The 15706-nt window shown below is 40.7% G+C and overlaps 1 protein-coding gene across 1 annotated transcript in view; it reads right to left on the reverse strand.

Annotated features, from left to right (window-relative positions):
- The window catches only part of LOC120914264 (HAUS augmin-like complex subunit 3), a 127103-nt gene that overhangs the window by 39681 nt on the left and 71716 nt on the right, over positions 1–15706 (reverse strand). Inside the window, exon 2 of the mRNA XM_040324890.1 lies at positions 95–132. Within this exon, the coding sequence (XP_040180824.1) occupies positions 95–112 (18 nt within the window). The 5' untranslated portion in view covers positions 113–132. The remainder of the gene's footprint in view (positions 1–94; positions 133–15706) is intronic.

Raw genomic sequence — 15706 nt, forward strand, 5'->3', positions numbered from 1 at the left:
TTTTTTTGTTTACAACTTAAACAAACATTTTAGATTAGCCATTTGAAAACATAGTATGTGGCTATAAATTCATGATAACAAAAAAAAAACTCACTAATAAATGTCTGGCCATTGTATATATCGTCAGAGTTCCTGGAGAGAGTAAAAACAAAAATACTATTATAAAAGCATATTGTCAGACCATTTGGGGTTAAAAAGAATATACATATAGGCCTTTATATTATGCATATTATGTATTTTTCCTATTCATGTATATTATGAACAGAAGGACAGCCATTTTCCCTGTTAAAGTTTAAATTTGGTTCTTAGGCATGAATAGATATTGTTTTTATGTTACACAAGTAGTCTGGCTGTACCATCTAAGGTTATAACTCAAAGGTTTGACACTTACAAGAGAATGGTAAGGAGCCCTGGTTTCATATGAACTTACAGGAATTGTTCTTTGCATGAACCCACCCCATGGACATGTGCATTCGGTTTCGTCCGAATGCATTTGTCAGAATTTCAGGTATTGTCATTTAAACAAAAGCACAGAAAACTAAAGATTCGACATAAACAAATGCTTTATTTTCGTTGCGGTCGAATGTGCCCAACCATAAACGCTATTCGTCCAATATTAGTCTACATAAAAGAGAAAAGATTCGACATTGAGAGAAATGATTTGACAAAGTAGCTAAAAACATACGATCGCAGCAAGCTGACATTTATGGTGAAATGCTCTGCCCATAGGCTATAGAAGAATTCTAATGTTGGTTGACTAGTAATTATTATAATTATTAGTCATACAACATTAGAATTCGTCTACAACTTGTAGGCGAAACATTCGACTGGAAATGTAGGATTGCATCATTGTACAGTTTCGTTGCTCCGTCAAATCATTTGTTTATTAAAGATTTCGTCTAATCTTCTTAGAACATTCGACAGACACCATAAGCCTTCAATGACAGATTCGACCTTAATTTATTTGGATTTTCGGATGAATGCATTTAACGAAATAAATAAAAACTAATTTTGGGAGTAAATATTTTTCGGACGAAAACCAAATTCCGAAACAAAATATTTCAGTGTGCACATGTCTAATGTGTATTAGTAATTCATGGAACAAAAGGGAGTCGCGCTAAAAAAATAATAAATTACCAACGTGATGTATATTGATACCAATAAAATGTGAACAATAAATTAATAAGTGAAGACTTATATGGCATATACTGAAATCCTCATAGCAGTGTTAATGCATCAGAGTAGTCCACAGTGCAGTATATGGAAAAAAGGGTAATGGGTTGAAAACATAAATACAGTCCCAAATAAAGTGATGTAGCAGCAGTGAGTCCCAAAGGTGCTAGACACATCCACAGCGTAGTGATCGGTAACAGACAGGAGACGTCCACCCACGAGCAACACTGACTCTTACCGCAAATCAATTTTAAAACAGCATGAATAACAGATATCCAATCTCCACTGCAGGAACAAGTTTAGTCATCCGTCCAATGGTGAAGCCTCAGTAGCGAATAGTCCCCACTAGTACCAGCCCGATGCAATACTCCAAAACATATGAAGAAACCAAGGAGAGCACATAGCGTGATACTGTATGGAGGTTTATTGTATAAAAGCAGATTGGGTACTTGCATCAATCCGAGTAAAAACAAGCATATTAAACACACAGCCGGCCGACCTGTACAGGAGCGTGTGCCCGGAATATCCGGGTCCTCACACGTGCAACGCGGTGACGATCTCAACAGGGACTTGTTCACGGGATGAGGAGGCGCTCAGAGTCACCACGTAATAAAGCAAAGAGGGGAGGGGCTGGACTCAAGATGGACCTAACACCAGCCGCACATCCTCCATCTTGGTTGATGGAAACAAACGGTGACTTAACGGCAAAGTAACACCGATTGGGGCGAAAATAGCCAGTAATTATTAGAGGTCATCAAACAAAAGTGTCGCTCCAACACTAATCTATTTCAACCACTGCGCTATGCTTTTAAAGCACGCACATAGTGGAGGGAAAAAGACGAAAAAAAAAGAAGAATTTTTTTTTTTTTTTTCTGTTTTCTTAAAAAAAAATTAAATATAAAAATGAACAGACCCATCACCTGCTAAGGTAGGACGGAACATCCCTATATGTGCCAATCGAAAAAAAGAGCTGGCTCGACGAAAAAACATTATAAAAATATAATATGAATGTACATATAAAAATATATATAAAATAGCTCGTAGAGTGCAACTCATTAGGTCCATCTCAGGTCATTGATATTGACATAACACATGACAAAACTAGTGTATCCCCAACATAGACATTCATGTTCCTAAATAATTTAGTAAGAAATGCACAACTCAAAGGTCATAAGCTAATGGTCATAATCAGACAAAATGACATAGATCAGACAGGTTTACAATCTAAAGTGTACATAACAAGAAAGCGGACAGGATTATGCATTATCAATAAAACAATTAACGTCTACTTCAATGTTCAATCCATGGGGGGTGTAACACTTTAATTTATATATCCAAGACATCTCGGATCTAGAGATGTCTCTTACCAAATCGCTCCCCCTCCAATGAGCAGTAAATTTGTCAATACCTAAAAATATAGTATCTTTAGGGTTTTTATCATGTGCAATCAAATAGTGCTTTGACACAGAGTGTTCTGGAAAGCCACTTCGAATATTTGCAATATGCTCATTGAGCCGCACGTGAAGGGGGCGTTTGGTTCTGCCCACGTACTGGAGACCACATGGGCACATTAACAAATAAACGACACCCATTGTAGAACAGGTGATGAAAGGCTTGATACATGGTAGTAAACCATTAAGGACATTGTCACTTTTTAAAATGTGCCATTATTTAGAGAAAATATGTTTGACACTAGCGTGTTGACAAGAGAAGTCTGTGACAAATAGGGATTTAAACTTGACAGTCACTCCGTGGTTTATCCTCAACACACCTCTATCCAAATTTGTCACATAATCTAATGAGTGAGATAGGGCTTCCGGGCAGTACCCCTTTGATACAAATCGTTCAGTTAGAACACCGGCTTGTTTAACAAAAGAGGCCTGTTTAGTGCAATTCCTTTTTAAACGGAGGTATTGACTCTTTGGTATGGAATCAAGCCACGAAGAGTAATGACGGCTGTCTTTGGAAAATGTACGAATTTCTGTCTTTAGCTTTAAAATGTGTTGTAGTCACAAAACTACCGTCCTCGACAGAGATAACTAAATCCAAAAAATTAATCTGCAACTGGCTGGCCTCATGACTCAAAGAAATCCCTCGTTCATTGATATTGAGTACATCAATGAACTGGGATAGATCACTCTCCGTACCCTCCCATAGGAGGAGGATGTCGATGTATCTGACCCACAGCAAAATCTGGGGCCTAGACTGGACACGGACGACATCCTCCTCCCATAGGGCCATAAATAGATTTGCAAGGCTGGGAGCATATTTGGCTCCTATAGCAACCCTGCGACTCTGTTGGTAATATCTACCATAGTGCCAAAAAAAAAAATTGTGTGGCAGCGAACTCTAACAGTGAAATTTGAGTGATATCAAGGCCACTATCCTTATTAAGATAATAAGACACCGCATGTAGGCCCAGATCGTGAGGTATAAGGGTGTACAGCGAGGCGACGTCCGCTGTCACCAACCATAACCCTGGCGGGGGTACTATCCTAGAGAGTGTTGGTTACATCTTTGGTATCCTTGATGTAGGATGGCATCTTCTTGACCAGAGGTTGGAGGAAAAAAATCTATGTACTTGCCCATCCGGGACGTGACTGAGTCTATCCCACTCACAATGGGACATCCCGGGGGGCAAGCAAGACTCGTGTACCTTCGGCAAATAGTACATTATAGGTGTTCTGGGAGCCTTTGGAACCAAAAAGGTCTTTTCCTTTTCGTTCAAGATTTTTCCACGAAAACCCCTATCTACAATCTTTATCAAGGCTTTTTTATATTTTGCCCCCGGATCCAATGGAAGGGGGACATAGGTGTCGCTATCCCCAAGGGTCCGTTGCATTTCTTGCATGTAATCCATGGGTGCTCAACCTGTGGCTCTCCAGCTGTTGCGGAACTACAATTCCCATGAGGCATTGCAAGCCGCTGACAGGTACAAGCATGTCTCCCAAAGGCTGAGGCATTATGGGAATTGTAGTTTTGCAACAGCTGGAGAGCCACAGGTTGAGCACCCATGATGTAATCACTCTTGTTAAGAACAACAATACCCCCACCCTTATCGGCAGGGCGGATTACCAACTCCTTATTTTGACATAAGGATTGAATGCCCTCTTTTATTTTTAGTTTACAGCGGACTGGTTTAATTTTCATATCGTTAAGGTCTTTGAGGGTCAGATCTCTATACCTCACGATCTGGGCCTACATGTGGTGTCTTACTATCTTAATAAGGATAGTGGCCTTGATATCACTCAAATTTCCTTCATAATGGAACGGTTAGAGTTCGCTGCCACACACAATTTTTTTTTGGCACGATGGTAGATATTACCAACAGAGTCGCGGGGTTGCTATGGGAGCCAAATATGCTCCCAGCCTCACAAATCTATTTATGGCCCTATGGGAGGAGGATGTCGTCAGTGTCCAGTCTAGGCCCCAGATTTTGCTGTGGGTCAGATACATCGACGTCATCCTCCTCCTATGGGAGGGTACGGAGAGTGATCTATCCCAGTTCATTGATGTACTCAATATCAATGAACGAGGGATTTTTGAGTCATGAGGCCAGCCAGTTGCAGATTAATTTTTTGGATTTAGTTATCTGTCGAGGACGGTAGTTTTGTGACTACAACACATTTTAAAGCTACAGACAGAAATTCGTACATTTCCAAAGACAGCTGTCATTACTCTTCGTCAATACCTCCGTTTAAAAAGGAATTGCACTAAACAGGCCTCTTTCATTAAACAAGCTGGTGTTCTAACTGAACGATTTGTATCAAAGGGGTACTGCCCGGAAGCCCTATCTCACTCATTAGATTATGTGACAAATTTGGATAGGAGGTGTCTTACTTGAGTATAAACCACGGAGTGACTGTCAAGTTTAAATCCCCATTTGTCACAGACTTCTCTTGTCAACACGCTAGTGTCAAACATATTTTCTCTAAATAATGGCACATTTTAAAAAGTGACAATGTACTTAATGGTTTACTACCAGAAAGACCGCAGGTGGTCTTTAGGGGGCTTTCATCTCTGAAGGACAAATTGGCCCCTAACACACTTAATCCTCCCAAGATACCTTCAATGTTTCTATCAGGATTCTATAAGTGTGGTAGATGCCAGAGCTGTGGTTTGAACAGGCGAACCCCCAAAAGGACCACTGAGTTCAGCTCTAGTTGCACTCGTAAGAATTTTTGTATCAAGCCTTTCATCACCTGTTCTACAATGGGTGTCGTTTATTTGTTAATGTGCCCGTGTGGTCTCCAGTATGCGGGCAGGACCAAACGCCCCCTTCACGTGCGGCTCAATGAGCATATTGCAAATATTCGAAGTGGCTTTCCAGAACACTCTGTCAAAGCACTATTTGATTGCACATGATAAAAACCCTAAAGATACTATATTTTTAGGTATTGACAAATTTACTGCTCATTGGAGGGGGAGCGATTTGGTAAGAGACATCTCTAGATCCGAGATGTCTTGGATATATAAATTAAAAAGTGTTACACCCCCCATGGATTGAACATTGAAGTAGACGTTAATTGTTTTATTGATAATGCATAATCCTGTCCGCTTTCTTGTTATGTACACTTTAGATTGTCAACCTGTCTGATCTACATGTCATTTTGTCGGATTATGACCATTAGCTTATGACCTTTGAGTTGTGCATTTCTTACTAAATTTAGGAACATGAATGTCTTATTGGGGATACACTAGTTTTGTCAGTGTGTTATGTCAATATCAATGACCTGAGATGGACCTAATGAGTTGCACTCTACAAGCTATTTTATATATATTTTTATATGTACATTCATATTATATTTTTATAATGTTTTTTCGTTGAGCCAGCTCTTTTTTTCGATTGGCACATATAGGGATGTTCCGTCCTACCTTAGCAGGTGATGGGTCTGTTCATTTTTATATTTAATTTTTTTAAGAAAACAGAAATAAAAAATATTTGTTCTTCCTTTTTTTCCGTTGTTTTTTCCCTCCACTATGTGCATGCTTTAAAAGCATAGCGCAGTGGTTGGAATAGATTAGTGTTGGAGCGACACTTGTTTGATGACCTCTAATAATTACTGGCTATTTTCGCCCCAATCGGTGTTACTTTGCCATTAAGTCATCGTTTGTTTCCATCAACCAAGATGGAGGATGTGCGGCTGGTGTTAGGTCCATCTTGAGTCCAGCCCCTCCCCTCTTTGCTTTATTACGTGGTGACTCGGAGCACCTCCTCATCCCGTGAACAAGTCCCTGTTGAGACGAAACGTCGGGAGGCGGCGCTCTGACGTCACCGCGTTACACGTGTGAGGACCCGGATATTCCGGGCACACGCTCCTGTACAGGTCGGCCGGCTGTGTGTTTTATATGCTTGTTTTTACTTGGATTGATGTAAGTACCCAATCTGCTTTTATACAATAAACCTCCATACAGTATCACGCTATGTGCTCTCCTTGGTTTCTTCATATGTTTTGGAGTGTTGTATAAATACTGTAGAGCAGTGCAGCGCAAACCAATATTCAAAATTCAATGTGAATAAATACAATTAAACATATGTGAATCAATTATGTATGAGCATGCAAAAATAAACTAAGTGCATATTTCATATAAATGAAAATAAAAAAAGTCCACTGTAAGAAAATATCCAAAAGGAGAAATCCAAAATTATGGAATAGGTCCAATACGTGAATCTTTAGAGATCTTCACCATGTGCAAAAGAATGAGTGAACACCCAAGAACTGACATGTGATCCTCCACCAGTGAGATTGGGTACGCTCACCTTGTTTAAAGACCACTGTTTCACCAGATGGTCAGAAAAGCTTAATAGACCCGGACTGCTGTTTACTTTTCCAATCCTCAGTATACGGCCACAGTGGTATTTGGGAACATATGGGAAGAGAAGTAATATCTAAGAGCCTCCGTTGGTACAAAACCTTTTATTCAGAAAGATAATCAGGCTACTCACATTTCCACGATTAAAAACGAGCATGTAGGCATAAGAAGCCGGTTAGAGAGTTCCTGGGAGCTGCGCCGAGCGACATAAGCTGACTCCTGACCCCCTGGACGCATTGCGTGTGATACACTTCCTCAGCAAGGGCGGAGTCAAATACGTCAGATGCTACTCTATTTAAACACCGCTGTCGTCACGGCAACTACACAACAGACACGCTCTTGCGGCTCGGCACGTCCCGCGTCACGTGCTTCAATGGAGAAACTTTATCGTTCAACAAAAAAGTGATGAGAGGGCGGTGTCAAACATAATGGGCAAGGATATACATATGTTAACGCCATCTTGTGGACTAAAAGGAGATGACCTCCTAGGATTAATGCTATTAGTGAAAGCAATAAAATTAAAAGGAACAAGACGTCGCTTCCAGACTAGGCCAATACATAGATCATTTTTTGAAACCTTTAGTTTTTGGCACTAAATCTTTAAGAGACAAACAGTGTATACAAACCATTGAAACCATATCATGTACTTCAGAGAGTCTTTTGGTCACAGCAGATGTCAGCTCATTATATACCATAATAGGCCATGCTGATGCCATTTTAGCAGCCAAGTGGGGCCTGTCCCAATCCAATTTGTCTGCAAGACATCAGAAATTTCTCCTACAATGTTTGGAGTTTTGTCTGACCAAAAACTACTTTTGGTACAATAAAAGTTTCTACCTTCAAATGATGGGCGTCGCAATGTGGGCCAAGTTTGCCCCCAGCGTCGCCAATCTTTTCATGGCACTCTGGGAGGATGAAACCATTTTTATTGACCTTCCAGTACAGTTGAAATACTACAGAAGATATATAGATGATCTCGTAATGGTGTGGGAAGGAGACATGTCCAGTCTGGAGAGTTTTTTGGAGAAATTAAACTCCAATACCAAAAATATCTCCCTCACATGGAACATAGACTCCAATATAATTGTTTTTTTGGATTTGGAGATTTTCAAAGAAGGAGTTTTTAACACCAGAAATCATTTTAAACGATCGAAATGGTTATATACCCCTGGACAGTTGCCATCATCGCAACTGGCTGGTCAACATCCCCAGAGGCCAATTTATTCGCTTGAGATGGAATTGTACGTCTGCCACCGACTTCTATGTCCAGTCTAAACTCTTGACAAAGAGGTTTTTACAAAAGGGATATAAAAATGAAAACTTGGAATTTGAGCTCTCTCAAGTTGGTAGTCTGGATCGAGCAGATCTGGCTGCCGATTCCAGGAAACCTCCTGGTGACGGCAACAAATTTGAATTTAAGATCATACTTGATTACAACATCCAGCATCGCCAATTCGAGAGGATTGTCAAAAAGCATTGGGACGTCCTAAGGAAGGATAAAGTCCTAGGAGCGGTCCTCCCTGTACAACCTTTGTTTATATACAGGAAGGCTCCCACACAGAGATGTGATAGCCCCAGGGGCACTGGATCCACCCGTTTTCAGGGAGAACACAATTTTTTCCTTCCTATCAGGCTTTTATGCCTGTGGTCGGTGCCAGGCCTGCAAGCAATGCAAATTTAATCTCAAGAAACGGAAGGATTTTACGGCCTTTTCCACTAATCGATCATACTCTATTAAAAATCTGATTACTTGCAAAACAGAAGGAGTGGTCTACATGCTGGAGTGCGATTGTGGACTCCAGTATGTAGGCCGCACTTCCCGAGCCCTTTCAGTAAGGGTGGGGGAGCATGTTAACATTAAAGCAGGTTTCCGCTACCACAGTGTGTCTCGGCATTTCCGGCAGTGTCATGACAGAAACCCAAAGTGTTTGAAATTTTGGGGTTTGGAAAGAGTCGACAAGCACTGGGGGGAGGGAATTACATTAGACGGATCAGCCAGAGGGAATCATTCTGGATATACGAAACCAGGGTTCTCAAACCGGAGGGTCTTAATGTAGATTTCTACCTCAATTGCTTTATTTCTAATAAATAGGTGTTCATTTCATTTTTTGTGGTTGAAATTTTAGAAACCCCCTTTGGTTTTTAGATTTTATGTGAATTTAATCATTTGAAGGTATGCCCATTTGCTATATTATTGGTCCTACAGTAGGACAATGGGAGAATCCTTAATTTATTATTGTTCACCCAAGTGGGTATTTACCCAAATGGCAATACATTTTTTTTTTGCTAATGATCGCTTATCAACGTCTGATCAGCAGATAGTTATTCATCCTTGCATTTCGCCTTATTGGCATTTAGTAACTACTGTTCCCATGTAATTTTGTTATTATTATTTTCTTCCTATTGTATATAAAAATGTGTATATAATTTATAATTTTTAGTAGTACTTATTTGTAATTTTATTGGCCGTGGGAAGAGCTCTTGAGCATGTGCTGAGCGACGTCTTGTTCCTTTTAAGTTTATTATTGCTTTCACTAATAGCATTAATCCTAGGTCATCTCCCTTTTAGTCCACAAGATGGCGTTAACATATGTATATCCTTGCCCATTATGTTTGACACCGCCCTCTGTCATCACTTTTTTGTTGGAGAACGATAAAGTTTCTCCATTGCAGCACGTGACGCGGGACGTGCCGAGCCGCAAGAGCGTGTCTGTTGTGTAGTTGCCGTGACGACGGTGGTGTTTAAATAGAGTAGCGTCTGATGTATTTGACTCCGCCCCTGCTGAGGAAGTGTACCACACGCAACGCGTCCAGGGGGTCAGGAGTCAGCTTATGTCGCTCGGCGCAGCTCCCAGGAACTCTCTAACCAGCTTCTTATGCCTACATGCTCGTTTTTAATCGTGGCAATGTGAGTAGCCTGCTTATCTTTCTGAATAAAAGGTTTTGTACCAAACGGAGGCTCTTGGATATTACTTCTCTTCCCATATGTTCCCAAATACCACTGTGGCCGTATACTGAGGATTGGAAAAATAAACAGCAGCCCGGGTCTATTAAGCTTTTATGACCATCTGGTGAAACAGTGGTCTTTAAACAAGGTGAGCGTACCCAATCTCACTGGTGGAGGATCACATGTCAGTTCTTGGGTGTTCACTCATTCTTTTGCACATGGTGAAGATCTCTAAAGATTCACGTATTGGACCTATTCCATAATTTTGGATTTCTCCTTTTGGATATTTTCTTACAGTGGACTTTTTATTTTCATTTATATGAAATATGCACTTAGTTTATTTTTGCATGCTCATACATAATTGATTTACATATGTTTAATTGTATTTATTCACATTGAATTTTGAATATTGGTTTGCGCTGCACTGCTCTCCATTTATACATTACCTTTGGATTTTGTGAACGTCCTGTTTTCGTGTACAGCCAGCATTCCTGTAGAACCTGATAACTGTCAAGTTCTTTATTTCACATTGTAGGATAGTCACGTGTTTAGATTGTCACATTATCCCTTGATATAAGGGTCTTTTTTTTGCCTTTATCTTGATCACTTATTTTTTGCGCTGATTGCACCTTTCGTATTAGAGTATTTTTGAGTATTGCATCAGGCTGGTACTAGTGGGGACTATTCGCTACTGAGGCTTCACCATTGGACGGATGACTAAACTTGTTCCTGCAGTGGAGATTGGATATCTGTTATTCATGCGGTTTTAAAATTGATTTGCGGTAAGAGTCAGTGTTGCTCGTGGGTGGAGGTCTCCTGTCTGTTACCGATCACTACGCTGTGGATGTGTCTAGCACCTTTGGGACTCACTGCTGCTACATCACTTTATTTGGGACTGTATTTATGTTTTCAACCCATTACCCTTTTTTCCATATACTGCACTGTGGACTACTCTGATGCATTAACACTGCTATGAGGATTTCAGTATATGCCATATAAGTCTTCACTTATTAATTTATTGTTGTTCACATTTTATTGGTATCAATTTACATCACGTTGGTAATTTATCAATTTTTTTTTTTTTTTTAGCGTGACTCCCTTTTGTTCCATGTATTTGTTTGATGTAGTATGGCATCTTGAGACACAGCTGTTACACATTTTTGTTTATTTTGGTATGCGCAATATTCTTTGTTTTGCTATTAGTAATTCATATATCAGTAATTCATATATATATATATCAACTCGTTAAGTACATACAGTGCCTTGCGAAAGTATTCGGCCCCCTTGAACTTTGCGACCTTTTGCCACATTTCAGGCTTCAAAGATATAAAACAATTTTTTTTTGAAGAATCAACAAGGTGGGACACAATCATGAAGTGGAACAAAATGTATTGGATATTTCAAACTTTAACAAATAAAAAAACTGAAAAATTGGGCGTGCAAAATTATTTAGCCCCTTTACTTTCAGTGCAGCAAACTCTCTCCAGAAGTTCAGTGAGGATCTCCGAATGATCCAAGGTTGACCTAAATGACTAATGATGATAAATAGAATCCACCTGTGTGTAATCAAGTCTCCGTATAAATGCACCAGCACTGTGATGGTCTCAGAGGTCCGTTTAAAGCGCAGAGAGCATCATGAAGAACAAGGAACACACCAGGCAGGTCCGAGATACTGTTATGGAGAAGTTTAAAGCCGGATTTGGATACAAAAAGATTTCATAAGCTTTAAACATCCCAAGGAGCACTGTGCAAGCGATAATATTGAAATGGGAGTTTCAGACCACTGCAAATCTACGAAGACCTGGCCGTCCCTCTAAACTTTCAGCTCATACAAGGAGAAGACTGATCAGAGATGCAGCCAAGAGGCCCATGATCACTCTGGATGAGAAAAAAAACGCCGCTCCAGACAAATGCACTTCAGCAGTGAGTATGGTTCAAAACCCGATGGGTGCAGGCAATGCACAAATAAGAGGGAGGAGATGGACAGCCGCACTCCAATAAAGTGTAAAAAATGGTGCCTTTTATTCCAGTAAAACGAAAACTACAACAGCAAAAAAAACTGCAAGCAGTGGGGTAACAGCTGACGCGTTTCACATCGATAACCGATGCTTACTCATAGCTAAACATAATGATAAAAACAATCTTTTATAGAAAAAAAGTCCAAAAACCATCTGATGGTCAATTCGATTTGTGATAGGTCCTGGCTGTCGTCAGTAATCACACACACCTGTTGGAGGAATGCTATTGTCAGGGAACCAACCGTGGAAGAGCTGTCAGACGTGCTCTTCACGGACCAGCAAGCGCAGTGCGCATGCGCGCGCAAATGCGCGCAACGCGCATGCACGCGCAAACGGGCAACAACTCTGCAAATCCTGTATTCTTCACTGCGCATGCGTGTGCGCCAGTACGCACGCAATGCGGGCGGGACTCCTGACGTCAGTGCCCTATTTAAAGACTTGCTGCAGCAGTTACCAACTGCTGCATGATCGTTAGCCTGTGTGTGTTCCTGAGCCCTTGTTCCTGTGTTCCTGTTTACCTGTTGACGACCCGGCTTGCCTGACCTGACTTCTCCAGTGTATGACCCCGGCTTGTCTTTCGGATTACCCTTATCCTGTTCCTGCCTGATTGTTCCAGTGTATGACCTCGGCTTGCCTTCTGACCTACTCCAACTACATCCTGCTTCCTGTGCATGACTTCCGGCTTGGCTCCTGACTCCGCCCCTGGGTTTCCCTGCGTACCTACCTCATCTGGTACTTCCGTGGTACCCCTGCCCAACTACGTATCCTGGTGGATAGCTGAGCTTCTACACCTTTTCAGCAAGTCGCAGCTGGCAACCCCTGCATCTCCGGGCACAGCACCCCCTGTCTCACCTCCAGGGGGCGTTCTGCACTCAGTCGCAAGGGAAGCCCTCTCAGCACTTCGGCCTCTGGTAAGGTACGTGACAGCTATTTGCATTACAAGCACCTGGGGGTCATATTAGATCATATTTTACCACTCTTCAAAAAATTAACCACCACTGCATTGAACCGACATTTTGGCTGCCAACAAGATTTTGATGCAAATATGGTGCGATTCCATGCCCTTCAGCATGTTTTACCGCATGTTTGGGTGGGGATATAGATGTTACAATTGGAAACACGATGGATCCATAGCCTGGATGCTATCAAGTATCCAGGGCTTAATGAGTATATTAGTTTCAAATCCTTTATGAGTTATCTGTTTTTTTCATGCATATTTCAGCTGTGCTTACAGGTCCCATCTGGGACCGATTCCCATCCTTATGCCTGCTCTCCCTTCAAACACTCCAGGTATTCATCCCAATGCCATCTGGTGATGTATGCGACTGATATTTTGTTTCTCTCTCCCTTTTCCCTGCATTTTTTCCTGTTCCCCATTCCCTTTCACTAGTCCCTATATCAATCACTATTCGATTTGAATGTTTTGAAAATGAGACTCATTGACTGTTCAAATAATTTTTGTTGGAATTATATGTAAACTGCAACTATGTAACAATGATGTTTTTGCTTTTTCCATTACATTTGCTGAATGCTCCATCCATGGCTAGTCCTGGTATTGTGTCCATTCAATGATCTCCTTTTACATCAATGTGTGGCAATATCGGCGTTTGACTATGTTTGCTAGTTGTCACCCTGTTTTGTTCTGACATTAGCCCTGCTTCTGTGCAGCGTTTCGTTTGTGCCATCCCGGCCCCCTACCCATGGTTTTAGGGACACCCAAGGGTTGTGGGTTCCATTGACACACAGCCCGCCCCTGGCCACGCCTTGTTTGCCCTCTGTAAACATCTTCGCCACCCCTGTTACATCTTGCTGATGGACGTTATGCTGTTTACTATGGCTGGCGGCTTACCTTGCGCTGCACAGCATTATAGGGTTTGTAGGCGCGCGACGGCGCACACGCAGTGGCCATTTGATGTCCGCAGCTGTTCGGTGATTACTGACCAGCTGGGGGGCTATTTAAACAGGCTCATTCAGCATTTGTTTGCTGTTGAGACTGTACTGTCATCCTTGAGAATATAGGACCTTCTTTTTTGAATGGTCTTTGTTATTTTTTATTTATATTTTTCAGGTTTCCCCTTTACTTACCTTTCACAAGCTCTGTGTGATGCTTTAGGATTGAGCTAATCGTCTTATGCTCACACCGCTAATTTTTCCATCAGTGGCAGCTCATTCAGCACCCTCCCATTTAGCATTTCTAAATGATTTCAATTAGGTATGTATTGAGGCCATGTTTGTCCTTGTTAGCGGAGAAGTTACCGCAAACTATTTTGTGGTATTTTAACCCCTAACCGTTTTCCCTTTTTGAATTTGGACTTACAGGGTATGTATGGCTCTCTGGTAATTTTCACCTGGTGATCTCCACACACAAGATCTGTGTGTGTATTGAGTCTTTTGCCATGTTTTGGAGACATTCATTTGTTTATACTGTAGAGTATGTATGTATGTATGTATGTATGTATGTATGTATGTATGTATATATATATATCATTAGATTGTACAAAGACATACTGATTGACTCACGCCTGAGGAAGGCAACGATTTTTGCCGAAACATGTCGGGACTATGTAACAACTTATGTCAATCTTAGTCGATTACTATTGTTTTTATCTATTTTTCTATTATAAATAAAATATTTATATATTCATATTTTTGTTTGCACTTCTCTGTATGACTTGTTTAAATGGCACCGTCATAATCCCTTTCATCCTTCACAATCCTATTACATCACTTTGTTATACACATGGATCTGGTAAATACCGCTGTGGTCCAGATTTAATTAAATCCCAAGTAGTTTCATAAATGAACGTGAAGCCCTTAAATAATCTTGGTTACTGCCATATGCAGTAAACATATATTAGTACCACTAAGGTCATTATTCAGACAGGTACTAATAAACTATTACATGGCCATGTAGAAATAAGCAAACATTTTAAAAGAACCCTACTGCATTAAAATGTTTTGCAGACAGGATGTATATAGAAAAGATTTTAGTAAATCACTCATGAAAATTATATGTTTTCATGGAGTTCAAAAATATGTTTGTAAAAAGATTTTTGATGTGGTATAATAGACACATTGCCAGGATTCAATCTGATCCAAGTGAAAATGCACCTAGTGTTTTAAAGCAAACATTGTTGTCTTTCCCTAGCTTGCTATGTTTCGCTAGTGGAGACCATAAAGAATTTAAAGGAGAGGAGTGCTGTGGGATCAGTGCACTGATCTTATAATAATCCTATACTTGATACTCTTAAACTAAATGGTCAATGCGTTTATATGCTGATCCAAGACAGCTAAACAAACGAGAATATATGTACAGCTAAGCTGTGCCATACATTGAACAATGCTTGACATAAAAATACAAGGCACCAAGTACTTCACCACACTAAATTATGCCCAATGATGGTGGAACGTTCAGGCAAGTCCTGAAGACCCATACAAGCTGGCATTTCAAGGTGGTAAGAAAAAGTACAATGTGGATGATATTTTTGTTGAATAGTATAAGGTTTGAAAAGCATATGCCAGAATTCAGGTATGTTCTTAACCAGTTGAGGGAGGCGGGTGTTTAAAATTTCAATTTAGGAAGACCAATGGTGTTGCTCCAAGGTTCATCTCCTGAGGCCTAAGGTTTGCAGCCTGAGGCCTCACACAGGACCATTTTCCTCGACAGAATCCATCAAGAAACTTGTTGGCAGAGGTTTTTTGCCGAGGGAAAACGGTCGTGTGTATGTTTTTCGTCGAGAAAACTGACGTGGAA

Source organism: Rana temporaria, chromosome 9 (genome assembly GCF_905171775.1).
Source record: "Rana temporaria chromosome 9, aRanTem1.1, whole genome shotgun sequence".
In the NCBI taxonomy this organism is placed as follows: Eukaryota; Metazoa; Chordata; class Amphibia; order Anura; family Ranidae; genus Rana; species Rana temporaria.